The sequence below is a fragment of the Ochotona curzoniae genome, unplaced genomic scaffold (assembly GCF_017591425.1).
Source record: "Ochotona curzoniae isolate NIBS_2020 unplaced genomic scaffold, NIBS_Ocur_1.0 scaffold_4505, whole genome shotgun sequence".
NCBI lineage: Eukaryota > Metazoa > Chordata > Mammalia > Lagomorpha > Ochotonidae > Ochotona > Ochotona curzoniae.
Genome location: NW_024467118.1, coordinates 37423000 through 37449431, shown reverse-complemented (window position 1 = coordinate 37449431; position 26432 = coordinate 37423000). Strand labels below are relative to the sequence as shown.

The 26432-nt window shown below is 35.9% G+C and overlaps 1 protein-coding gene across 1 annotated transcript in view; it reads left to right on the top strand.

Moving 5' to 3' along the window:
* Positions 1-26432, top strand: part of NEK1 (NIMA related kinase 1) — a 117500-nt gene that overhangs the window by 48420 nt on the left and 42648 nt on the right. The window contains exons 19-26 of the mRNA XM_040965873.1: positions 6656-6758; positions 14334-14417; positions 14815-14898; positions 15066-15143; positions 15675-15770; positions 19576-19713; positions 21990-22055; positions 22139-22358. Coding sequence (XP_040821807.1) covers positions 6656-6758; positions 14334-14417; positions 14815-14898; positions 15066-15143; positions 15675-15770; positions 19576-19713; positions 21990-22055; positions 22139-22358 — 869 coding nt within the window. The remainder of the gene's footprint in view (positions 1-6655; positions 6759-14333; positions 14418-14814; positions 14899-15065; positions 15144-15674; positions 15771-19575; positions 19714-21989; positions 22056-22138; positions 22359-26432) is intronic.

The following is a 26432-nucleotide window of genomic DNA, read 5'->3' as shown; positions in this document are numbered from 1 at the left end:
TCTCAGATGCCCTTTTCGCTTCCCTCTTCCTTCCCCTCTGCGTGAAGGGGGCCCAGGAGCGGATTTTCCAATAAAGCTTCCATCTCAACTCTAAGCAACTTGCCGATATTATTCCACCAGCGGGCAGGCGGTCGGTGGCCATCATCTAACACTTTCAAGCTAGCAGGATTATATTTTGTGATAGAAATAAAAACGAGTTCATATCTTCTATAGTTGATAATCATTGTTAAGAAAATGATTTAACAAGCAAATGTACAACATTCTCCTAATCCCGTGTATACTAAAACTCATCTCATAATTCACTATTATGCCTTTCCACTGTCATGGCTCAGCAACTTTCTTACTTAATTTAGCTGAAACAGTTGTCTTTGTTGGTAGATGTTTGGCTGTCTTCATCAAAATCCCTTTTAATACTTGCTGAGTTTGGCAACAGGCAGTGGTATCCTTTTTCTCCTGGTGGACACAAGATGAATGTAGAAATGTTTCTCTCCCCTCCTTTCACTTCTCTACCCAGTCTGTCTCTGAGTATGTTTCTATGATTTCCTCACCCTTTAAAGAAAGTTGGCAAAAAAAAAGAAAAAGAAAAAAATAGAAATAGTTAAATAATTAAGCATGAAGAAAATGTTTTAAAATACTTGCTGAATTCAAGAATGCTTCTGTAACTTTTTAAAAGTAATAACTGCTAACTGCCTTAATGTTTTCAATTTACTTAGTATTATCATCTGAATGTCCATATCTCATTTTTCTCTTTTAAAGGAAAAGCTGAGAGACAGTTACATGTAACTTTTAATTGTCTTTCTGCTTACCAAGGTGATAAAGGTTTGTTTTAAAACTTGGAATGTGTGGCCCCAGTGTGGAGACCTAGCAGTTAAAATCCTCTCCTTGAACTCCAGGATCCCATATTGGTGCTGATTCTAGTCCCAAGAGCCGTGCTTCCCATCCAGCTCCCTGCTTGTGGCCTGGGAAAGCAGTTGAGGACGGTCCAGTGCCTTAGGCCCTGCACCTACATGGGAGACCTGGAAGAAGCTCCTGGCTTTGGATTGGCTCAACTCTGGCTGTTGCGGCCTCTTGGGGAGTGAACCAGCAGATGAAAAATCTTCCTCTCTGTCTCTTCTCCTCTCTGTGTATCTGACTTTGCAATAAAAATAAATAAATTTTAAAAAAAATTTGGAGGCCCGGTGCGGTGGCACAAGTGGTTAAGGTCCTCACCTTGCACGCCCCGGTTCCCATATGGGCGCCGGTTCTATCCTGGCTGCCCCGCTTCCCTTCCACCTCCCTGCCTGTGGCCCGGGAAAGCAGCAGAGGACGGCCCAAAGCTTTGGGACCCTGCACCCGCGTGGGAAACCCAGAAGAGGCTCCTGGCTTTGGATTGGCATAGCATTGGCCATTGCGCTCACTTGGGAAGTGAATCATCGGACAGAAGATCTTCCTCTCTGTCTCTCCTCTCTGTATATCCGCCTTTCCAATAAAATAATAATAATAATAAAAAAATTTGGAATATATGTAAGAATATTAGAAAATCATTCCTAAACCCTATAAAAGCAGCACACTTGTTCTGTTTTCTTCTACTTTTTAGCTTTTTCCTCCCAAGATTGTGAAGACCAAATCATTCGTGCAAATTTATGTATTTTTAAAAATTTCTGCTTTTAACATGTCTGTTTTATTTTAAAAATTGCTTTTGGTAGAGGACGTTTTGCCTAGTGACAAAGCCAGCAGTTAGGAGAGCTGGTCCCATCTCAGAGTACCCACATGTGATTGCTTTCTCTGATTGCCTACTAATACAGAGCCTGGAAACCAGCAGTGGTGGCTTGAGTGATTGTATTCTTGACACCCATGTGGATTGTGGGCATTTGGGGAGTGAACCAACAAATGGGATTTCTCTTTTTCGTGTTAAAAATAATTAAGTGGTGCTTTTGGGTATTATCACTATTCACTCTTCAAGGAGCTAAAGCTGGGAACTGTGTGTTGCTGCTGCTTAAGGTCTATATTAACCAGAAGCTGGTATCAAGATAGTCCTAGACGTGGGAGTTAAACCTTAGGTTAAACTCCAGTGTGGGGTGGAGATGTCCTAACCAGCATCTTAACTGTTAGGCCATTTATAAATACTGGCTTCATAGCTAAAATTCAATCAATGTTTTTGCCTGGAACTGTTCTAGCAATTTGCAGAAATGGCCATTCCTTACTATGCATAAATTCCATGTTTTTAAATTTGCATACTTTCTATAATTCATTTGTATTTTCAATATCAATGCTTAACACTTTTATGGTCATTTATGCTCAGAGCAGCACACAGTTATGGCCTAATGCACAGGTTTCTATCAGCTGAGGTTTAATTAACAAGGTTATGTTCTATCTTTGGTTTCAGCTGTCATACTATAAGCAAATGTCTTTTTGTGATTTATTTAGTGCCACATTGGTTTCCATTTTTGTGCATTTTGTTTGATATTTTAAAAAGCCCCCTATTTTTGTGCTAAGCTTCTGTCCACTGTTCCTAAGTGGGAGAAGGCAATGGAATATTTGTAAGTGAAAGAAGGCTCCCTTATATGCCTCAGGGGCTAAATGTGATAAAGAAACTTCATTTATGTGCTGATTAAGTGCTGTTGGCTGTGAGTTCAGTGTTAAGAAATCAGTGATGTATTCAAACATGATTTGTTTAAATAGAGGTAGACCTAAAATCATTTTTTTTTGTACTAACCACTTGATAAAAATATAGCAAGAGCTAGGAATCTAACTGTACTTCTCATAGAAATAGTGGCTCAAAGTTTGTTGATTCCATGTTTGTTATAGCTCTATAGAATATTAACTACTTTAATTCATTTAATTGTCATGAGTGTTAGAAGTCAGATATTACTGCTGTTCTATACATTATTATAATTTTGCTGCTCTATAGATCATTAAATTGAGGTGCTACATGATTTAATTGTTAACTGACATATAATTATATCTGTTTATCAGTGAAAGCAAGAGTTGAAACTGAATGGTTTTGTTTCAGGTTCTCTTACCTAACTGTTGTGCTATAATGACTTTACTAAAACTTGAGACATCTTATAAGAGGAGCTGGTGTCTTAGCCACAATTAAAGATATTATAGTTAAAGGAGCAAGCTTGGAAGAATTGTCATATAGAAAAAGGAGCTTTCATTATGTTTTCACAAAGTAGAATTAAAACCTGTGACTAAAAGAAATAGAGAAAAGGCTTTTGGCCTTGTACAAGAACTGTTCAAGGAGGGGACTACTATGGATTGAGTGAATATCTTCAAACTCCAAGTATTACCCAGATACTTACATGACATTATGTCAGGTACATTTATTTATTTTTTTAAAGATTTATTTTTTATTATTTTTATTGGAAAGGTGGATATACAGAGAGGAGAGACAGAGAGGAAGATCTTCCGTCCAATGATTCACTCCCCAAGTGAGCGCAATGGCCGATGCTATGCCAGGATCCGAAGCCAGGAGCCTCTTCCGGGTCTCCCCCGCGGGTGCAGGGTCCCAAAGCTTTGGGCCGTCCTTGACTGCTCACCCGGGGCACAGGCAGGGAGCTGGAAGGGAAGCGGGGCAGCCGGGATAGAACCGGCGCCCCTGTGGGATCCCGGGCGTGCAAGGGGAGGACCTTAACCACTTGCGCCACCACGCCGGGCCCACATTTATTTATTTTTAAAAGTTTGCTTATAATTATGTATTTGAAAGAGAAAGAGAGAAGGGTTGACAGCGATTTTCCACCTTCTGGTTTACTTCCCTGTTGCCACCAGTAGGCATGGCTAGACCAGGCCAAGTCAGGAGCCATGAGTGACAGGGACCCAAGTATTTGATTGAATCAGCATTTGCTGTTCAGATGTATTTGTAAGTCTCCTCTAATCTTTATAATTATTTTTAAAAATTATCTATCTATCTATCTATCTATCTATCTATCTATCTATCTATCTAAAAGTGTAATCAAGAATTTCCATCTGTTGTCTCACTCCCCAGATGGCCTACCAACAGCCAGGTATGGGCCAGGCTGAAACGGGAATCAGGGGCTTCATTTGGGTTTCCCATGTGAGTGCAGGGGCCAAGTACTTGGGTCATCCTTCACTTTTTTCCCAGTTGCATTAGCTGGGACTGGATAGGAAGTGAAGCATCTGGGACTCCAACTGCTGTCCCATAAGGGCTTCCACCCCTATAGGCAGTAGCTTCTCCTGCTGTGCTTCTTCACCCGTTCCTGTCATTATTTTGTCTTGTACATTTTGCATCATAAAACATTGTCTTTATAACATAATTTTTGGTTCTTACTGTACTCTGTATGTTATTACCATTGTTGCTTATCTCTGTTCCCTGATTCAAACTGGGCCAGCAAAGTGAAATCTGAAAGCATCTAGGACTCAATAATTCTCTTTTCCTGAATTTTGGGTCACTCGTATTTGCCTGTTTCTTATTTGTGGTGCCACTTACCTTTGTCTTTCTTTCTTGTCAGTAATTTTAGATAGACTGACTTTGTACAATACTTTAATTCATTATATGTTTGCATTTTACTATCCAGTTTCCTCATTTCTTACTGTTTGCTTGTGTTTTATGTGGTCTTATCACACTTTTATTACTCTAGGTTAAATTAAAAAAAAAAAAAAAACTTTTTATTTGAAAGACAGTTACAGATACAGAAAGAGAGAGATGCAGAGATCTTCCATCTGCTTGTTCACTTCCCAGTGGCCACATTGGCCAGGCTGAGTTAAGGAAAAATCAAGAGCCTGGAACTCTGTTCATATTAAACTTTTTTTTTTTAAGACAGCTAGAGAATAGGATATTTCTACTGCAGAGGCGTGGACATATTTCTTCATTATTCTCAACCTGCTCAAGCTGATATGGTTTGAGGGACATATATTTCTGAATTAATAAGATGCATGAGAGACAGAGGTAATAATCCTAGTTAATTCCTATGATGAAATTTCCCAAAAATCTGTTATTAAGTGCTGCACGAAATAAATGAAGCTTAAACCATTGTCATTTGTAGCTCTGTGAGCAAAAACATTTTAAGTTTTTGCTGCTTTATTTCATACACAATGTTTCCTATGTTTTAGGTAGTAGTTTGTGCCAATAAATGTAAAGAAAATGATTATATGGAGCATGAAAGAAGTATTTAATTCTTACAGGAAGACAGAAGAATCTTATGTTTTTAAATATTATCTTAGGGTTTCAGAGAGGCTATAGAAAATTCGTATGTCTTATTATACAGAATCCAAATAGAAGTTCAGCCAGTAACTCATTTACCTCATTGTTCACCTCCCAAATTAACCACAGTTGGTAGTGTGCATGAATTCTTTGATTACTGGCATTGGGTTCTTTTTATTTTTGTGTCATCCATACTTAGCATGGTAACTTGGCATAGTACATAGTAGATGCCTAACATATCTTTATTATTACTATTTTTTTGGTATCCCAAGCACAGCATGTTTACAAGCTATTGTAATTGGTAGAGACAGACACAAATAAAATTGAAAAAGAGAAAAATCATTAACTGTACTTTGAATTTCTTCCTAACTAATCTGTTTTAGTTTTTCTAAAAAATATTTTATTTATTTAAAGATAGAATGAAGGAAGGCAGGAGGGAAAGAGGAAGAAATGGAGAGAGAGAGGGAAAGAGATCTTCCATTTACTTGTTCACTCCCCAGTGCCCATAGCCTGGATTGGGCCAAGCAGAAGGCAGGAGCCTAGCACTCCATGTGGATCTCCACGTGGTGGTAGGGGCCCAAGCACTCTGGCCATCATCTGCTGCTTTCTCAGATGCATTAGCCACAAGTTGTGTTGAAAGTGGTACAGCTGGAATTGGAATGGCACTCTAATATAAGATGCTAAGCATGCTAGGCAGTAGCTTAACCTGTTGTACCACTATGCTTTCCCCCATTTTTAAAGTAGTTGGATATTTAGGAAAGTCAAGTATGCTTTCTATTGTAGTTTTGAAAAACTGAAGTGGAATGGATATACTTCTCATTTTTATTTTTCTAAAAATGTTGTATATTTGAAAGGTAAAGAGAAAGAGCTTTTCTGCTGGTTTACTTTCCAAAGGACTGAGTGACAGCTAGGGCTGGGGCAGCCCAAAGCCAGGAGCCTCAGTAGTTTCTTCCTGGTCTCCTATGTGAGTGTAGGGACCCAAATACTTGGGCTATATTCTGCTGTTTTCTCAGGCCTACTAGCAAGAAAGTGAATTTGAACTGGAGTAGCCAGGACTTGGAGCAGTACCAATATGGGATGACAGTACTGCAGGTAGCAGCTTTACATTCTGTGCCACAACACTGATCTCTTTATTTTTAAAATTGCTACTATATTACTTTCATTTGGCTTCAACACTAATTAATGTTTACTGTATTTGAGTTCCAATATAAACTAGATAATTTAGAATCATTTAAAAGTATAATCGTTATTTTACATGTGTCTTAGTAGCGTAGTTCAAATAAATGTGAAAGAAAACTTAGTCAAATTTAAGAGTGATATTATAGATTCTGCATCCATTATTCAAGTGTAATTTATATAGTAGTTTTCTGTATGTAAGTGTAGATAGTGAATTTTTTATTATAAAGATTCTATTTCATGCAAACCTTCTTTTTTATGTTGAAAAATGTAATTTTCAGGTTTTTGGAATATTTTATAATTAAAGTTTCTGACTTTGTAATTTGTCCTTATTAGGCAAAAAGGACAACTGCATATAGAAAGAGCTAAACAAGTAGAAGAATTCCTACAACGGAAACAGGAAGCTCTGCAGAATAAAGCTCGTGCTGAAGGACATATGGTATGATTTTTTTATTGTAGTTTTTAATGTGTTATTTGAATTGAAAGTCTAAACTAAGGTACGTAAAATGATAATCTGATATTCTATACATAACTAATAGGAAATAAAGGTAAAGAACTTAAAGGTTGTTTGTGTCTAGGGAATTCAGTTTTAATAAAATGTAGCCTACTTAATCTCTCCTGTATTTTTTAATACGAAAGCTAAAATTCTATTGTTTCTTTGCATAATTGCAGTGCATTCATGACTGTTTCCTTTAAAAAGAGTAGAAATGTATACACCAGCCTCATAATTAAGGAGTTAGTTCTTTTATTGTTGGGTTTTTTTTCTTGCAATAATACTTTTGGTATTAAATACTTCGAAGTAGTAAAAGATTTTAAAGGCAAAATGGGGAAAAAAATACCTGTAGAAATACAGATGTAATTCTGCATTTACTCAGAAACCAGTTAGAAACAAAATTATATTAGAGCCTATAATTATATCAGTCAACCAAATTAAATTAAACGTCTAAAAATATTTTTCCAAAATGTCAGTAATTAAAAGTCTTAAAAAACCTTTTGTTCTTTTGTTTATGGAACAGCTGATGACTGTTCTGACAGCTAAGTACCCCATGAAGCATCATACTCACATAGGAATTACATCCATTAAGGGATACTAGATTTTTATTGAACTTATTGTATATTCATTCTAAGTTCATAAGTAGTATCTGTGAATTACTGTTGTTGTTCAGTGTTGTATATTTTTTCTTAGCATGATGGCATATAAGATAGTTAAATTTTCTAATGATTAGCATTTTTATTTTTAATAAATATACTTTAGCATTTCTAAAATCTGAAATTAATCTGAATTGCCTTTATCCTTTTTCTAGATAGTTAGAAGAACCTCCTTTTTTGTTTCTGCAATTTTAGTTACCTACTTTTGTCTTGAATGTTTGTATATGATCACGAGACATCTAGATTACTTTTTTCCTCACCAGTGTTCATTAGATGCTACTCTCTGCCTTCAGTTTGATTTTCTTGCAGTAACTCTTTTGGAGAAACATTTGTCAGGTTGTGTTGTGAAGTGCCCTTATCTCATCTTCACACTTAAACAATATTGTTTAATACTGTGGTGGTCTGCTGGTAAATGGCAGACATTTGTATATCTGTGACTGTTTTTGACAAATGCAATCCTTCTGTACTTTAAAGATGTGTCTCCACTAATATTCTGGCATGTCTGGTTCCTGGCAGTGGGGCTTCTGCCATACTTAAGTTTTTCTTCTATATGTGATATGTTTTTTTTTTTCTCTGACCTCTTTTTAAAAAATCTATTTTGTATATTTGAAAGGCGGATTTACAATGTAGGGGATGTAGAGAATGATCATCTATGTGCTGATTCAGGGCTGGGCCAGAATGGAACCAGGAGCTTCTTTAAGATTTGTCATGTGAGTCCAGGGGCACGTGTACTCAGGCCATCTTCCTCTGCTTTCCCAGGTGAATTAGTAGGGCTCTGGATTGGAGTGGGAAAGGATGTGAGCCAGTGCCGATACGGAATGCTGGCATCACTGGTTGTGGCTTTATCCATACACTACAGTGCTGGCCTCCTCTCTGAATACTTCTAAGTTTTGTTTGTTTGATGTAGCCTGTGTAATTTTCTTCATATTTGTTTTATTTTTGTTTATTGTTCATATGTTTTGTTAACCCTTTCCTAGAAAATTACTCATCCTCTGGTTTGTCAAAGAAGTTACACAGCATTTGCCACAATAATCTCTCAAAGTAGCTGGCTGTAAAATCTGCAGCCCTGCATTCTTCTGGAGGCCAGTCTGGGTAAGGGTATTAGGAGACTAATTTTTCCATTCTCTTCCACTTCGTGGGATTTCAGGACAGGCAATTTAACCTTCTCTTATGCTTATTCTATTTGGTAGTGATGTAAAACTTCTTGCTTTTCTTAGCACCTTCCTAAAGAAGTCTCAATGCAAAATGAAGGGTAAACTCGTTTTGAATGTTGTAGTCGAGGTACGTTCTCCAATTGCTTGCCAGGGAATCAGAAGAATTCCTTCTTTATCTTGGATCTTGCCCTTTATCTTTTTGTTAGAATCTTGATTTTCCTGCTTCTTTACCAGCAAGCCAACTTGTGACTAACTGCTGGGCATTATGTATTTTGTTTTGAAGTATTTTAACATTTGTGATAAGCATTTGGCAGCTTTATTCTAGAATTCAGGTAAGTTCCTTGGAAATAATTTGGATTTCAGGGATTTGGATTTTAAGTACAGAGTTGTGTTTAGATCAATTCTAATTGGCCCCAATGCTATACCCGTTGGGGTACCCAGTGCTTGTATGCTATGAAGGTCTTTCCATTCTGGCTCTTGAAAACATGAAACTTTTGCAGCCCGGAGTGAGCATTAGGTATATCTGATAGATGCAGTTTGTAAGTCAGCAGGAAGCTTCAGTTCACTAGATCCTCAATACTTTTTCTATGCAGTTCTCTTTTTGCTATTCTGGTCTGAAAAGTCTTTTTAAAATTTTTTTATTTTTATTGAAAAGTCAGATTTACAGAAAGGAGAGACAGAGAAAGATCTTCCATCTGCTGGTTCACTCCCTAAGTGGGCTGCAACAGCCAGAACTGAGACAATCTGAGGCCAGGAGCCAAGAGCCTCTTCCTGGTCTCCCACACAGGTGTAGGGTCCCAAGGCTTTGTGCCATTCTCTACTGCTTTCCCACACCACAAAGAGGAAGCTGAAAGGGAAGTGGAGCAGCTGAGATACAAACCAGTGCCCATATGGGATCCCGAACCATGTAAGGCGTGGACTTTAGGCACTAGACTATGGCGCTGGGCCCCTGAAATTCTTAGTCTTCAACTTTCTGAGCTCTGAATGCTGTTTCTTTGACTCAGAGAATAATGAGTTTGTTTAGGTATTTTTCCCCTTGTGCTAAAGCCTGGAAACGTGCCAGGCACATCATCGGGCTTACCACCCTGTAGCTCTTTGCTTAAGGATCTCTGTTTTTGTTGTTGCCCATATGAGATGGTGGCACTGCATGTAGATTAGCTCGCTACATCACTGAGCTGACCCAGGAAAATATTTTTTTTTGTAAGATCTTGACTATATCCTCACATTCTCTTTTAGTCTGCAGTGATTTCACTGAGAGATCTGGTGTTGATCTCACTGATTTTTCTTCCTATGTAATTTAATGCTTTTCTCTTGCTATCTTTATAATTTTCTGCTTCTCTTTTAACTTTTGACAGTTTGACTACCATGTGCCTTGGTTCTTTGAGTTTCTTGTATCTAGATGTTCATGTCTCTTTCAAGACATAGGAATTTTTCAACCAGTATTTCATTTAGCAGGTTCTCAATGGCTTTTTGTTTTTCTTCTCTTTCGTGCATATTAATATTATGGGAATTTTGGGTCATTTTATTTCATTTTTGTTTATTTTTGTTTGGGTTATTTTAAAGGCGTTATCCTCTAGATCAGAAGTTCTTTCTTCCACTTTGTGTATTCTTCTTTTAAAGCTTTTCATTGTATTCTTATTTCACTAATTGAAGATTCCATCTCCAAAATTTCTATTTGCTTCTTCTCAGTGAGTTCTGTCTCCTTAGTAAAATTTTCAATCATGTCACTCATTGATTTCCTCACTTCTTAATTTTTATTCATTTTCATCTCATTGAGTTTCCCTATAATCATTACTATGAATTCTCTATTTTTTATTTCATAGATTTCCTTCAGTTCAGGATCCAGTCCTGGAGATGATTGTGTTCTTTTGGATACATCATGCCAGCTTACATCTTCATGTCTCCTGTGTTTTTTTTATCTTGGGTAGTCATTCTTCTTGGAATTGGCTTTATTAGAAAAGAGTTTATAGTTCAGCTGGAATGTAGGATATCCCTTGGCATGTTGATTTGACTTCGGTTCTAGTGTGCCCAGGAGCGTGGTCTCTGAGTGATTGTTTTTGTTTTGTTTTAATGTCACTTGTGTCGGTAAGTGACATGATTGTCTAGGCTTCTGTAGTTCCAATGATTAAAGTATGGCTTTGAATGAATGTGGGTTTTCTAGGGTTTGTATTTTTGGTATACAGAGTTTGGTGTCAGACTTCCTGAAGATTTTTTTTTAAGATGTTATTTTATTTTTATTACAAAGTCAGATATACAGAGAGGAGGAGAGACAGAGAGAAAGATCTTCCGTCCAGTAATTCACTCCCCAAGTGAGCGCAACGGCCAGTGCTGTGCCAATCCAAAGCCTGGAACCAGGAACCTCTTCCAGGCCTCCCACGCGGGTGCAGGGTCCCAAAGCTTTGGGCCATCCTCGACTCCTTTCCCAGGCCACAAACAGGGAGCTGGAAGGGAAGTGGAGCTGCCAGGATTAGAACCGGCGCTCATATGGGATCCCGGTGCGTTCAAGACGAGGACTTTAGCTGCTAGGCCACGCTGCCAGGCCCAGGCTTCCTGAAGATTGTAATAGCCAGAGAATCCTTTTACTAAATGAGTGATTGTGATTTATTTTTTGTGGAGATGCTGTAATTGGCTCATGTATTTTTAAAAATTCACTCAGTAAGTTCTTTTAATTGGTACATTTTAAATAACTGTTTTATTATGCTTAATGACATTATAATTAATACGTTTAGATTTGGATCTGACATGTTGTAATTTGCTTTGCATTTTTTTCTGTTTTTCAAACTTAGTTTTCAGTTTTTTGATTCCTTTAAGTTGTGTGGACACTTTTTGATAGTTAAGTAATCTATTCTGATAGTTGGCTATCTCTTTATTGTTTTTGGTTCTCCATATTTTTCGGTTAGAAATCCTATGTATTTAAGTTATTTCTGTGTATAGTTAATATTTTGATTTTGTGGGGAAATTAAGTGTCTTTTTTTTTTCTATTGTCTCTGCTATGGAATTTTAGAGATTTATTTATTTATTTGAAAGACTGAGTTAAAGAGAGAGGAGGAGAGAAAGAACGTCAGTTATTGATTCAGTTCATAGATGGCCACAATGGCCACGGTGTTGGGCAGGCCCAAACCAGAAACTCCAGTCAGGCCTCGCATGTAGGGATAGAGGTCCAAAGACCTCAGCCTTTTCTACTACTTTACTTAAGCTATCAGTAAAGAGCTGGATTGGAAATGAAACAGTGCGGACTTGAACCAGGACCCACATGATAATCTGGCACCATAGGCAGTGGCTTGGCCCATTGTGCTACAGCCCCAGTTACATGGGTATGGATTTTAAAGTGGTTTATTGTGTTTATGATTGGCTAGTTTCCTGAGTTTGTAGGTTTCTGCTTCACACAAAACTTGTGATGTTTTGAGTCATTACTTATTGGAAGGCTTTTCAGCACTGTACTCTTTCTGTTATTACTCTTACTCTTTAATAACATGAATAGATTTTTTGGTTTTTTTCCCACGGTTTTATAATGCAGTTGAATTTTTCCATTTTTCTGTTTGTATTCCGTGTTGGATGATTCTGTTGTTCCATATTCTAGTTCACTTCCTTTGTCTTGTGCATCCTTATTCTGCTTAGTTAATCCATCTAGTTAGTATTTCATTTTGATAACAGTTTGTCATTTCTTATGTTTACATTTGGTATTGTTTTTGCTGATACTGTTTCAATCTTTTATTAAAAACTGTATCATGCTTTTGCTGAACCATAAAGTCTCTGTCATAGCTATCCAATTTTACGTAATAACACAAAAGGAACCCTAGTCGTATATATAAAAGAATGAGTATAGTTCTGTTTCAATAAAACTTTGTCTACAGATGCTAGAATTATAATTTCTCTTCATTTTATATGTTATAGAATAATCTTCTTTTCCCTTTACGCTCCGATAAAAACAGAACCTAAAAATAGACCTGGAGTGAAAGCTGTGAGTGAAGATCCTGGAGTCCAGAAAGGAATTGGCACATTTTTTAAGTGTGAATGACAAGTACTATCAAACTGAGAAGGAAACATCTTTAAGAATGAAGGGGAAATAAAGACAGTCTTTAATGAAAGAAAAAGTTTTTGGTAATGCGGCAAATTAAGAGAATAAAGATGTAAATTGAGACATAATGACATAAGAATTAGTATAACAAGAAGTTATTGCAATTTTAAGTGTGTATACACCGAACAGTGTAGCTTTGAACAGATTGGAGAAATAAACACTTATATGCTTATATTATTCTTCAGCACCTCAGCTCTACTAAACAGAAAATCAGCAAAGATCTAGAATAGTCAACCGTGACCACTAACCACTAAGAATTAAGTTGTACTTGAAGAAGACCATTCCAGTCACTAATGGCAGAATACATTTTTTTCGTACAACCGTGAAGATTTACCAAGATAGATATCTTAATAGATGATAAAACAAACTTTTAACAGATTTTGAAAACTTGGTATCAGCATCTCATATGGGAGCTGGTTTGAGTCCCAGCTTGTCTGCTTCTGGTCCAGTTCCCTGCTAATGTGCGTTGGAAAATGGCTGAGGACAGCCCAAGTGGTTGGATCCTTGGCACCCCTGTGGGGGCACCCAGCTGAAATCCCTGTATTCATGTCTTAGCCTAGTCTAGTCCGGCTGTTATCACCATTTGTGGAGTGAAGCAGCAGGTGAAAGATATTTCCCTCTCTGCCTGTGTGCCCCTTTCTCTTTCTATAAACTCTGCTTTTCAAGTAATTAAATATATCTTTTAAGACATTTTTAGGAGAATGATTTATCATGCAAACTATTGTCTTTGAGCATAATAGCATCTATTTAGAAGCCGATAACAGAAAGATGACCGTCAATATTCCAAATATTTGAAAATTAAAGTTCAAAAATTGATCCATTTGAACTGTAAACTAGATTACTATTGTTAGAAAGTTTTCAGAAGCCTAGTGAAACCAGAAACCAGACTGTGGTAGGTTAAAAATGAATTTTTAAAATATCAGTAATGATTCTGAAAACACTTTCAACAAGATGATAAAAAGTCATGAGAATGAAAAAGCAGTGCTAAGAATCCTTTTGAACAAGGAGGGACCTGAAATATACTTGTACACAACAGGAGAAAGATAAATTTGAAAATCTACTTTTTTGCTGAAGGAAAACCCTAAGATCTAAGAAGATAATTTCATATTATTGATAAAATATGATATCAACTTATAACTGAGTTAATCATTTGCAGATAATAGGACATGCCCAAATGCAGTTAGTTTTACCTAGATGTTGTTATTAACGAACAGTAAATACATTGAATTCTAAAGGAGCGAATTCAAGTGTGTCCGTGTATGTGTGTATGAGAGAGAGAGTGAAAGAGAGAGAGAAATAGACATGAAGAAATAATTGCATCCTTTCTAAAGGAAAAACTTGACCTGGATATTTATCCACTTTCTTACCAGTTGTAAGAACCTCTTAAATACATTAAATAAATGTACAGCTGGTATCTGTTTTGAGTAGTGTTTGAAGTTTAGTTCCCTCTGTTTTCACTGAATGTGTTTGTTAAAATTATGTGGAAAAAGCCAAGGTTTCTTAAAATTAGAGTTTTCTAGCTTAATGATTAGTGTTTTTTTAAAAAGAATAAAGTGGTTCCTGGATATTCCTACATAAAATAATAATGTAGCCTTAGTGATACTTTAAACTTAGTACATTAAATGATAAACAGGGCATCCTGCAAAACCTGGCAGCTATGTATGGAGGCAGGTCCAGCTCTTCAAGAGGAGGGCAGCCCAGAAACGAAGAGGAAGAGGTATGCATCCCGCATGTTTGCTGCCTCCGTCACAAGCCGCTTTGAGTTTATTGCCTTCTTTTCTTGCATGGTTTAAATATTTAACAATTATTTGGAGTTTTTATAGGTCTATAAGGACCTGTTAATATTTGACTGACATACTGCGTCATAATTTTTTCCAGTAACCGCTATTCAGTTTTCTGAGTTCAATTTCTTTTTGCCTATTAAAAATTTGTGGTTATATTTCTTTTCAGAAATAACTTGATCTAAAATAAACACTTGAAAACTAATATTTAATTTTCATTTATCAGATTTCAGAAATTTTATTTCTTGCATTCAAATTAACACTTTTCCCTAAATTAAAAAAAATCAGTAAAAATGTAAATTTAAATGTTGTATATATTTTTTTAATTTATAGGTTTATCTGGCAAGATTGAAGCAGATAAGACTACAAAATTTCAATGAACGCCAACAGATTAAAGCCAAACTTCGTGGTGAAAAGGTAAGTTATCTTTTTGTTCCATTTTCCATAATGTTGCTGGTTCAGTTTTAGCTTATTTCCAATTTTATAAGTTTAGACATTAGTTTACTCATAATATTTTTCATGAAGCTCTGCACTGAGTTTGATGGCTCTTTCCTCCGTGGTTTGCTTTTCTACTTATTTTGTAGAAAGAAGAAGATAGTTCCACAAGACAAGAAGGTTGTGAAGAGGCTGACATGAGACGCAAAAATAACGAAGCATTTAAGGTATGACTGGAAATGACACAGATTTTCTTGCAGAAAATTAAAAACTATGATAGAAAATTTTCTTCTTATATTTGGCATAGTTAAATCACTATTGTCTTAAAATTTTTTCCTTTTCTCTCCTTTAGTTTTACCTTTTTGAAAAATAACTTTTTCCATCCCTTTAGATCCAGTTTGTGAAGAGCAATTAGATGTAAGCATGACAAGTATATAAAGCACTGAGACATAAGTAACTTTAAAAAGAAAAATAAAATACTTACCTGGAAATGAGAGATACACTGATTTCTGTGAAGACAAATGAAGTTTATGTGTAATAGTAATTTTAAATGTTTATAGTTACATTTCCACTAAAATGGACCTGCATTTATTTTCATTCAACAATTATTTATTGAAACTCTCAATTTGTCCCCATGCATTTTTTATTCAGGAACCACATATGCTTTCCATTTGGCAAAGTAAATATCTTTAACACTCTTGGGGAAAAATAATATGTTCACCTTTTGGATGAATATATTTTATTGATTTTTTTTTCAGACTCAAGTAAATGCACATGCTGCCATAATAAAAGGAAAAATGGAACGAAAGAGAAGGGAAGCATATGAGAGAGAAAAGAAAATGTGGGAAGACCCTGTAAGATGTAGCTCATATTTTTGATACAAGTCATACTAATGCTCTTGTGTTTCTTGCCGAGTAGCCTAATAATAATGTAATTTAAAAACATGCTGTATCTCTTCCTCTGTGTGCGTATCTCTGTCTCACATCAATGAATGATGTATAGGAATGTTATTTTGGAATTTAAATGAGAACCCAATTTATTTTATCTATTTATTTATTTTTGCAGATTTACAGAGAGAAGATTTTTTTAGTTAGTTGTTACCAACAGCTTAATTCCCAGTATCATTTATGGATTATATATCCCTTCTGCCACTAGTTTATAATATTGTATTTCAGATTTATGAAATGCTTAAATATTTTAAAAAATTTGTAAATTTCATTTGAAAGGCAGAGAAACAGAGATTTTCTATCTGCTGGTTCAATTGTTTACTCTGAACTGTGGCATATGAAAGTCAGGAACCCACCAGTCAGTCTTGAGTTTTCCACATTCTTAATAGGTAGCCAATCACTCATCCATCACCTGCTGCTTCCCAGGATATGCTTTAGCAGGAAGCAGGATCAAAATCAGAGGAGACAGGATCAGAACCCAGCTGGATTTGGGATACAGGCTACCTAAATGTTGACAACCATTGAGCCAAATGCCTACCCCTACATTCTTGTATATGGTAGAGAATGATGTTATACAGATGACATAGCATTTGTATTTATCTGTACTTTAAGGATAGGTAAACTGATAATTTCATGTATCAGTGAAATTTTAGAATTTTCTTTTGGTAGAACTGCTGGCTAATTTTTTTTAACACTTAATTAACATATAAATAAAGACAGTGATAAGTAAAAACTTTTGTGGGGATAGAATATGGAAAAGTCTTAAATTTGGAAGAAAACAGCTGAAATATTCTTTTTTTAAAAAATTATTTTAGTTGAGAATTTCAGAGATTGAGGGAAAGAGACAGGGAGGGAGAGATCTTAACATCTACTGCTTCAGTTCCCCAGATGGCTGTAACAGCTGTAGCTGAGCTGATCCAAAAGCCAGGAGCCAAGAATCCCCTTGGAGTCTAGGGTCCCAAGACTTGGACCATTCTCCTCTCCCTGGCTTTTGCTAGCATTTGGGGAGAGAATTGGCAAGTGGAAAATTTCTCTCACTCTTTCTCTCTCTCTGTCTCTTCCCTCCCCTACCTGCCACCCTCCCATTGTTCTGCCTTTCAAGTGAATAAATAAATGTGTCCTTTAAAAGTTCATGGGAATAGAATTAAAAGAAATAATTATCTTTAATTATCTTTCATTAGATTGTTTATTGGTGTTAGCTTTCAATAAAATATATTGTAAATTTTTATAATTATTTTTATTGGAATGGCAGATTGCAGAGAGAAAGAGAGAGCTTTGGTTCATTGGTTCACTCCCCAAATGGCCACAAAGGCCACAGCTGGGCTAATCTAAAACCCATTTGGGTGCAAGGACCCAAGGAGTTAGGCCAAATGCTTCTGTTTTCCCAGGTGCATTAGTAGGGAATTGGATCCGAAGTAGAAAGGCCAAGACGTGAACTGGTGCTTTTATGGGATGCTTGTACCACAAGTGGAGGTTTACTCTACCACAACACCAGCCCCAATATATTATAAATTTTTAATAAGATTGTCTGAAGCTTTTTTTTTTCATTTTAAAATAGCTTTGTTCATTAAAAGATTTCCTTCTGTAGATACAACGATGAATAATATGAAGAGAATTTGATAGAGACCTTTTCTGTACTCACATTATCTCTACTTTTATGAATTTAGCTTTGTATTCCAATTTGTAGCACCTTACTATCTTTATTACTTTGGATTTAAGATTAATATTAATATAGATATATTTCCATCTATTATATTTTAGTTAAGAACATAAGGTCAAGATAAAGTATTTTCAATTCCTTTGTGTTACTTTTGCTATACTTCAATTGAGGACAAATTCTATTAAGTATTCCCTAAAGGTATTTAACTTTTTTCTTAGGCCATATGTCTGTAGTTTCAGAGAGTTGTGCCAGAGTGATGTTTAAATTTTATAAGAATTACATTTGCATGTGGATAAGAAAGAATTGCAAAGAGTATGGATAAATGAATTCTAATTAGTTGGACCAGTGGGTGTATGTAATTGTCTGCCCAATAACTTTAAAAAATGATTTTAATGTGATTCATAAGTATTAATGAAATTGAATTGAATTAAAGGAAACTTGGTGTCATTCTAATTTTAGTGAAATTAGATAAATCCACATCATCTCTCTTGTTTAATTACTCATACAAATAAATTACTTTATCACATTTTGAAATCTTAAGTTTTCTTTGAATTTATAATATAAACCATTTGACATTCAGCCTTATGTTTCTTGTCAAAGTCTGTGTCCTTACTCTTTATGCAATGCCCAAATCTTAAATTCTGATCATGCACAGATGGAAGATACTGTTTTTGTTGTTTTTATTCTGTATTCTGAAGATCACAAACTTGCTTTCTGCAAGTTAATTCGTTTGTCATGCACTAAAACTAGACTTTCTGTCTGTTTAAGCCAAATAACCTTATGTAATAGAAAAATAAGTAAATGTTGGTTAACTACCTTTGTTAATATAAATGAAAAAAATTTACTGTTCATTTATTAGGGAAACCACTATGTGCTTTACATGAAGGGTTTCATTTAATTTCCTCAAAAAGTAGACAAACAATTTTCCCATTTCAGGGTAAAATAATTTAAGATTCAGAGAGAGTTGAAGTAAAAATCATAAGACAAGTAACTGAGTTTTGGAATTTGAGTGCTAACAATTTTACTTCAACTCTGTGACTTCCTTGGAAAGGAATAGCTGGCTAGTCTGGGAAGGCTGCTCTTACTTACCTTGCTTCTGACTTTCCTCAGTTTATTTTTATTTTTAATTTTCCTCAAATCATTTAATATATATCTTTATTTTTATTTCTTTGTTGTATATTGTTCTATATTATGTGTTCTCTTTCTCTTCCAGTTTTTAATCCCTTGAGAGAAAGCCTATGTCTGATTTAGAGTATTTGTTATCTAAAACTCTGGTACTGAAGGGGTACTTAATAAACCTTTTAATTTGGAAGTCTGGAACTCTAAATATTTTTGAATGTGTTCCTAATTTATTTTTAGAGGACAATGGTAAATTTTACATTTGAAATGTGTACTCCCCAGGAATTCTTACTGCTTTGAGAAAGAGTGGAGAAATAGAGAGTGGACTTACAGCCAGTTACTATTAGCACGCCCGTAAAAGCCATTTCATCATACTTACTAAAGGTTCAGAATATTTACATCTTTTTATAGTTTAAATGACAGAATGAAAATGAATATATATGTATAAATATAGCATTTTCATTGGAGGCTGTCACTTCGTTTAGTTTCATTGTCATGATGTTTTTAACACAAGTGGTCTTGTGTTGGGGGATTTATGTTCAGAGTGAAAAAGGTTTGTACCAAAGCTTGAAGAAGTTGCAGAAGCATTTAAGTATAAGGTTGATAAATAAGTTTGTTTCTTCCTAATAAATGTTCTAACAGATTAAAATTAAAATGAGATCAATATTGAATCTTTTAGAAAACATTTGTGGTTATAGGATCATTTTATGACACATTGATAAGGCAATTGAAACAAGTTATTTAGGATTATATAACATGTGGTTATGTTTATCAGAGATGTTTCTTTTCCTAGCACCTAACATGGCTACTTGTTCAATCAATAATTGAGCAACGAGAAAACTTCCATGGATACATTTGGTTTTGTGACAACCATTTTATTTATTTGTATAAATATAAATTATCTAATATATTTTATTTAACTTATTTTTGTAGTTGATGGCTAAAGGAGGAAAGAGTTCTGATGTTTCCTCAGCTTTGGGGCAGCATGAAACAGGTGGCTCTCCATCAAAACAACGTATGAGCTCTGCTGTTTCTATTTCTATGACTTCAGCTTTGAAAGAAGTGGGTATGGTAAGTTTCTTATAATTTGGAACTCCTCAAAACTAGGGTATTTAAAAGAAAATGATGTTACATTAATTTCTAATGTCACTAAAACCTAATGTCAGGTTTTCTAGGGAAAATAACTTCCTACAATTTTTGGGTCTGCTGTGAATATTAGAGTCCCACTGCTTATAGATTATATATCTAGTCATTTGATACCTAAAGGTACATTTCAATGACTCTTTTTGGGGCTGGCACTTGGTGTAGCAAATCAAGCCATCTGCAATTTTTGCATTCCATGTGGACACCAGTGTGAGTCTTGGCTGCTCCACTTCCAACCCAGCTCCCTGCTAATGTGCCAGGGAAAGCAGCAACCTCTGCACACGTATGGGAGACTAAGAAGAAATTCCTGGATCCTGGCTTGGCCCGAACCAGCCGGGCCTTTGGGACCATTTGTGGAATGAACCAGTACTTGGAAGATCTCTCTGTCTCTCTGTAAATTTGCCTTTCAAATAAATAACATGAGTGATAAGATATTTTAAAGGTTTCTTTAACTTAAAAGAACTAATGAAGCACTTAAAGTAGCATCAGTTGTTAAAGGAATTGCTTCTTCCATTATTTCTTCTATGTTCTATATGTAAATCTTCTATCATCCAATACAATGAATAAAACAGAGAGACATGGACAAATAAAATGTTTTAAGCCCAGAAGTATGTATCTAAAATATGAACTGTGTTCTGAGTTGTGAGAAAAAGATCATAATGTGAAGTTTTTGCTTACAATCCAAAAGACAAAAGGAAAAGATATGTTGATCATTGTAGTAACACTTGAACCTTACTTTCTTTTTTCCTAGTAATTGATGTCTGTGTCTTTTATTTGCTGAGTTTCATTAAATTTTGACAGAGCATATTAGTATGTCAATCTTTACAACCTTTGTGTTTATCTTGGACATCAGACAAAGTAAGAAAATACATTTCTTGAGCACCCTAAAGATCCTCATATAAGAAAATAGGTTTAGTTTTTTTTTTTTTCCTTTTTGATAGTGACTTTGCATACACTACGTTTTTTGCTTCAACTTTAGATAGAGTGTTGGTTCCCTTCCTGGTACCCAGTCTTACATCTCAAGTAGCTGTTCATCTTTCTGGTTGTAGTGCCTGCTAATTCCTGACTACTTTATTGGGTAAAATGTCCTTTGTCTCATTTATATGTATTACATTAAAACTGACCACTATCCTCTTTCATATTGTCTTAAAACATTGCAAAATTTAAGGTAATTTGTATAACTATTTTTCTTTCTGTGCTGTGCTAATAAACACTGCTCACTTAAAGCTTTGAGAACTGCTTATATTGAATTTTCTAGATGCCTCTGCTTTCATAATTATTAATCTCTAAATGTATTTTAAAATTCAAGGTGGTCTAAATTATTTTGATTATACTAATCAGCAGGCAAATTTTATGTTATTTATAGTGCAAAAGACTCAGAACTTGTTCTTGCTATTCTTTTCCTAGGGAAGAAAGCCAATTCTCAATTATGTTTAGAAGTATGACTTAACAAGAATAAACATACATGAAACATTATGATAGTTTCCAACTGATACAGCCTATCTTGAGTTACTTCATCAAAACTTTCTGTTACACTAATTAAGGCAGAATATGATATGAATTAATTTTCTTTTAATTTCAACTATTGACTTGAAATTGCCAAAAATCACATGCCAGGGATGAATGAACATGAGGCTTGTGGTTTAGCTGCGCACCTTGGTTTGTTCCATTCCTGTGTTGGAATGCCAGATCAAGTCCTACTTCTGCTGAAGTACTGGAATCTCTGCTGCCTGGGTGGGAGACCCAAGACTGAGCTTCTAGCATGTGACTTTTTCTTGATCAAACCTTGGCTCTTGCTGGCATTTGGGGAGTGAACTAGTAGATGGGCAATCCCAATATCTTTCTTTCTCCATCACCTTCTGCTCCCATGTCCCTCTCTATCTTTCAAATGTAAAAAAAAAAAAAAAGGTTTTTTTGAATATTCAGTTGCCAGAAAGAAAGAGGATATAATGAAATACTTCAGCAGTAATCCAAAAATAGGGCAAATAATTGAGAATTGACTCTTTTACCATATTAAGTCTATTACTTGAGAATATTTAAATGCTTATCATTGGTGATAGTGAAGGACTTTGGTGTAAACATTTTATAGGAATTAAAATTTACAAGGAGCAATTTAATGAAAAATATGTAACAAAAATACCAGATTATTTTAGGTGGCTTTTAAAGTAACAATAATTTTACTGTGTAAATATGTGTTTTTAAAGGACAGAAGTTTAATTGATATAAAGGAAACTACAGAAGAAATGCAGAAGACCAACAGTGCTATTTCAGTAAGCACAATTATCAAAATTTCTCTGCCAATCATTTTACTTAATATTACTTGTATTAAAACACCCCATTGTGATCATTTCAGAGTAAGCGAGAAATATTACGTAGATTAAATGAAAATCTTAAAGCTCAAGAAGATGAAAAAGGAATGCAGCATCACTCTGATACTTCTGATATACTTCCTCATGAAGAGCATGAAAAAGAAAAGCCTATTTCATCTGATCGCAAAAAGTGGGAAGTAGGAGGTCAACTTGTGATTCCTTTGGATGAGTTAACATTGGATTCATCCTTCTCTGCAACTGAAAGTATGTGGAAATACATTAGTATCTTTGTGGTGTGACATACCCAAGAACTTGGAAAGTGGTCACTCTGAAAGATCAACCCTTAGAATGCTTGAGAGAGGCTGGGACAATTTAATATATTTTCCTCTGGGTGACTAGAAGTACCTCTCTCCCCTAGAGAAACGTGGAGACTGGAAAAAACTATTCAGCTCTGTCAGTAGCAAGCCTTTTTGCTATAAAAGTTAAGAATGTCCTGGCGCAATGGCTCAGTGGCTAACTCCTCACCTTGTGTGTGCCCGGATCCCATATGGCTGCCAGTTAGTATCCTGACTGATCCACCTTTCATCCAGCTCCATGCCTGTGGTCCAATGGGGAGGCAGTAGAGGATGGCCCAGAAAAGCCTTGGGACCCTGCCCCTGCATGAGAGACCTAGAAGAAGTTCTTAGTTACCGGCTTCAGGTCACCTCAGCTCTGGCTCTTGACTGCTTCTTGACAGGGTTTCATAATTTCTACTTGTATTCTACTCATTTTTGAGTATCTAGATTTTATAATCATATTGAGAGTGGTAATGTTTTTGCTTTAGCACGCGGTCAACCCAGTTTGGGTTAGCCATAAATTCCTGTACACCTTCTATAGTTCATAGTTCTAGTAATATTTTTCAAAGCCTTGCCAGTACTATTGGACATCAACATAAACACTACTCCTTGATTAGACTAGAAGAACCTCAGTGGCAGTCTGTTGGTTTAGTTTTCTAGCTTTGATATGTTGAAAAATATCAGATCCATGCTTGTCCATATGGAGGATAATCTCAGATAATAATAAGCAGCTTTATGAAGTCACTTTATTGTGTTTTATTGGGTTTAGTATGACGTAATGTTGTCTGGTTTCCTGAAACTCCTCAGTCATGTGGCCAGAAAGCTGAGGTTGTCATCATTTGTTTATGCTAATGTTCTGAGGGCTGTGTGGCCAGACTTTAGAGAAACATAGTTCCAGGACTTGGCACCATCCTCATAATACTGTGTCTGTGTCAAACAGAAAGGAAGTTTCCCCTCCTCAGTTTTGTCTCCTTTATTATTTTGGTGTTCTCACTTCCAGAGGATGTGTAAGAAAAGAGACAATAAAGGAAAAAAAAGTACTGAGAGATTTTTGTTGTTGTTCATGGGTCAGGAATTCCTTTCCCCATTCTTTAGGCTAGAAAAAAACTTTTTCTAGAGCTTACTTGTTTGCCATCTGGTACCTGGCACTGGGAGTCTTACTGCATAGTTGTGACTGGGAAATGCTGAATACTTCACCACTGGTTTGATGTACTTTGAATTTCTTCTTTTACAATGTAGTTGCTATTTGCTTTTAAAAGTATTTTTTGATACAAAAATTTTTCTTAAACTGTATAATCTTATAAATAATTTGGTTTTTAAAAAAGATTTATTTATTTTTATTACAAAGTTAGATATACAGAGAGGAGGAGAGATAGAGAGGAAGATTTTGCGTCCAACGATTTACTCCCCAAGTGACCACAATGGCCAGTGCTGTGCCGATCTGGAGCCAGGAGCCAGGATCTTCCTCCCAGGTCTCCCACACAGGTGCAGGGTCTCAAGACTTTGGGCCATCCTCAACTGCTTTCCCAGGCAACAAGCAGGGAGCTGGATGGAAAGTGGAGCTGCCGGGATTAGAACCGGCACCCATGTGGGATCCTGGTGCGTTCAAGGTGAGGACTTTAGCCACTAGGCCATACCACAGGGCCCTAGTTTGGTTTTTGCTTCTGCTTTTTTTTTTTTTTTTTTTTTGCCGTGTGTGTATGTGTGTGTGTGTGTGTGTGTGTGTGTGTGTGTGTGTGTACTGAAAGTACCAGCGTATAATTTCAATAAGAGCTGTTTTTTTATTATTATTTGGAAGCTGATAATTGCAAAAAACTAATGGAACTGTAAGGAAATTTTCAGTAGACAGTTCAGTAGAATGAGAGCCCTTTTCATATGGCTTTTTCCCTCAGCATTGACATCTTGTTGTACGCTTCACTTTCACTTGTTTTGGAATTCACTGAGTCTCTTGGATCTGTGAGTTTATAATTTTTGTCAAATTTGGAAATTCTTCAGCAATCATTTCTTCAGGCATTTTTTTTTTTTTGGACCTTTTACCCCTTCTCCTTTAAGAACTTTAATATTTGCCCCATACCTCAGTGATACTGTATAAATTTTTAAAAAAAGTTTTTGTCTGCTGAATTCTTGGTTGTTTCTATATCTCTGTCTTTATCAAATTGATAACACTCTTTATGAAATAGCTAATTGATCATATCGAATATATCTTTAATTTTGGATATTATACTTTTTAATCCCTTGAATTTTGTTTTTTTTATTTTTGTCTACTTTTTTGATTATGTAGAATGCAATTATAAACACCATATTAGTGTCCTTGCCTGTTAATTTTAACATCTCCCTCAATCCTGAGCCCACTGATTGATTGCTTTTTCTCTGCTATGGTTCAAGACCTTTGGCTCTTTTGATTAAGTGCCAAATGTTTGGAGTTTTAACTTGTCAGGTATGAGATATGAGAATACTTCAGAAAGCTCGTAGAAAATGGAATTAAGAGGTAAATTAACTTTTTGGTGAAAGTACTTGCAATCCATGCCGTGTGTGTGTGTGTGTGTGTTATGTGTTTTCCAAGAACTTTTTGAAGTACTTTTGTATTTGTGTTTCTGTAATTACTCTGAAACTTTGTTCTGAAATGCAATTAATGTCCTTGGACTCAGTTTAATCCATACATGACTTGTTTTTAATATCTGTGCAGTGAAATCAGAGACATGTTTAGTCTAGTGCTATTATTTTGCTTTTTCTTCACCAGAGAAATACTACTTGCTCAGTACTCAATTGACTCACTAAGAATTATGAGGCTTCCAGTCTAGAAAACAGAAATAGACACTACTACATGTCTTGTATTCCCTGTATCTTTTTCGTTCAGTTCTTTCCTTGGGTAGTTTTGTGACTATGATTCATGAACCCTGCCCCTGCTGGGCCCAGGCTTGCATGACTCTCCATACTTCAGCCTCCACAATCTTACTGCACAGCCTGGCCTAGTCTAGCTTTCCCCCTGTTCCAGATCCTACTGGTGGTTGCAGAAGCCTATCCCAGCCCAGCCTGATTGCTGTCCTGGCCCTATTGTGAACTGGCTATTTATTTTTATTGGAGAGGCAGAAATGCAGAGAGGAGGCGAAACAGAGAGGAAGATCTTACGTCCTTTGATTCACTCCCCAACTCGCCACTGGGGTTGGAGCTGAGCTGATCTGAAGCCAGGAGCCAGGAACTTCTTCCAGGTCTCCCACACAGGTGCAGGGTCCCAAAGCTTTGGCACCAAGGTCTTGGGCTGTCCTCGACAGCCTACCCAGGCCACAAACAGGGAGCTGAATAGGAAGTAGAGCAGCTAGGACATGAACTTGCGCTTATGTAGGATCCCAGTGCTTGCAAGATGAGGTCTTTAGCCATTAGGCTACCATACTGGGCCCTTTAGTTTATTTGTTAATGACACATGTAGGTAGCTATGTACCCTTGTATATATCTTATTGTTTTAATGAAGTTCAGAGTAAGCTTTGTTTCACATTTCCCTAGGTACTTCACAACATACCAGCATTAATTGAAGTTTACTTTTTTGTCGAAAGGTTTTTTTTTGTATGTCAAATTTGCAAATGATGCATATATCATTTGCTCCTAGGCTCCCATAGGCAGGTCTTTCTTGATTTTTTCTATTTTAAATTAATTTGCCATGTTATGGAACATGTAAGCAGATTCTAATTGTTTGTACTATTTTGTATCTAGTTTTATTCTCTCGGCATAATGACTTTCAGAACTCATCTTTGTTGTAATTATAGTTTGTTCCTATTTAAAAATCTGTTTAGTATTTACTTTGTTGATTTTTTTTTCACCATGAATGTGATGTATTTTTTTAAAGATTTATTATTTTTTTATATTGGAAGGCTAGAGATATAGACAGGAGGAAAGAAAAAGAAGAAAATCTTTTATCCATTGATTCACTCCCTAAGTGGTTGCAATAGCCAAAGCTGAGCTGAGCTGAAGCCAGGAGCCAGGAGCCACGAGCTTCTTCCAGGACTCC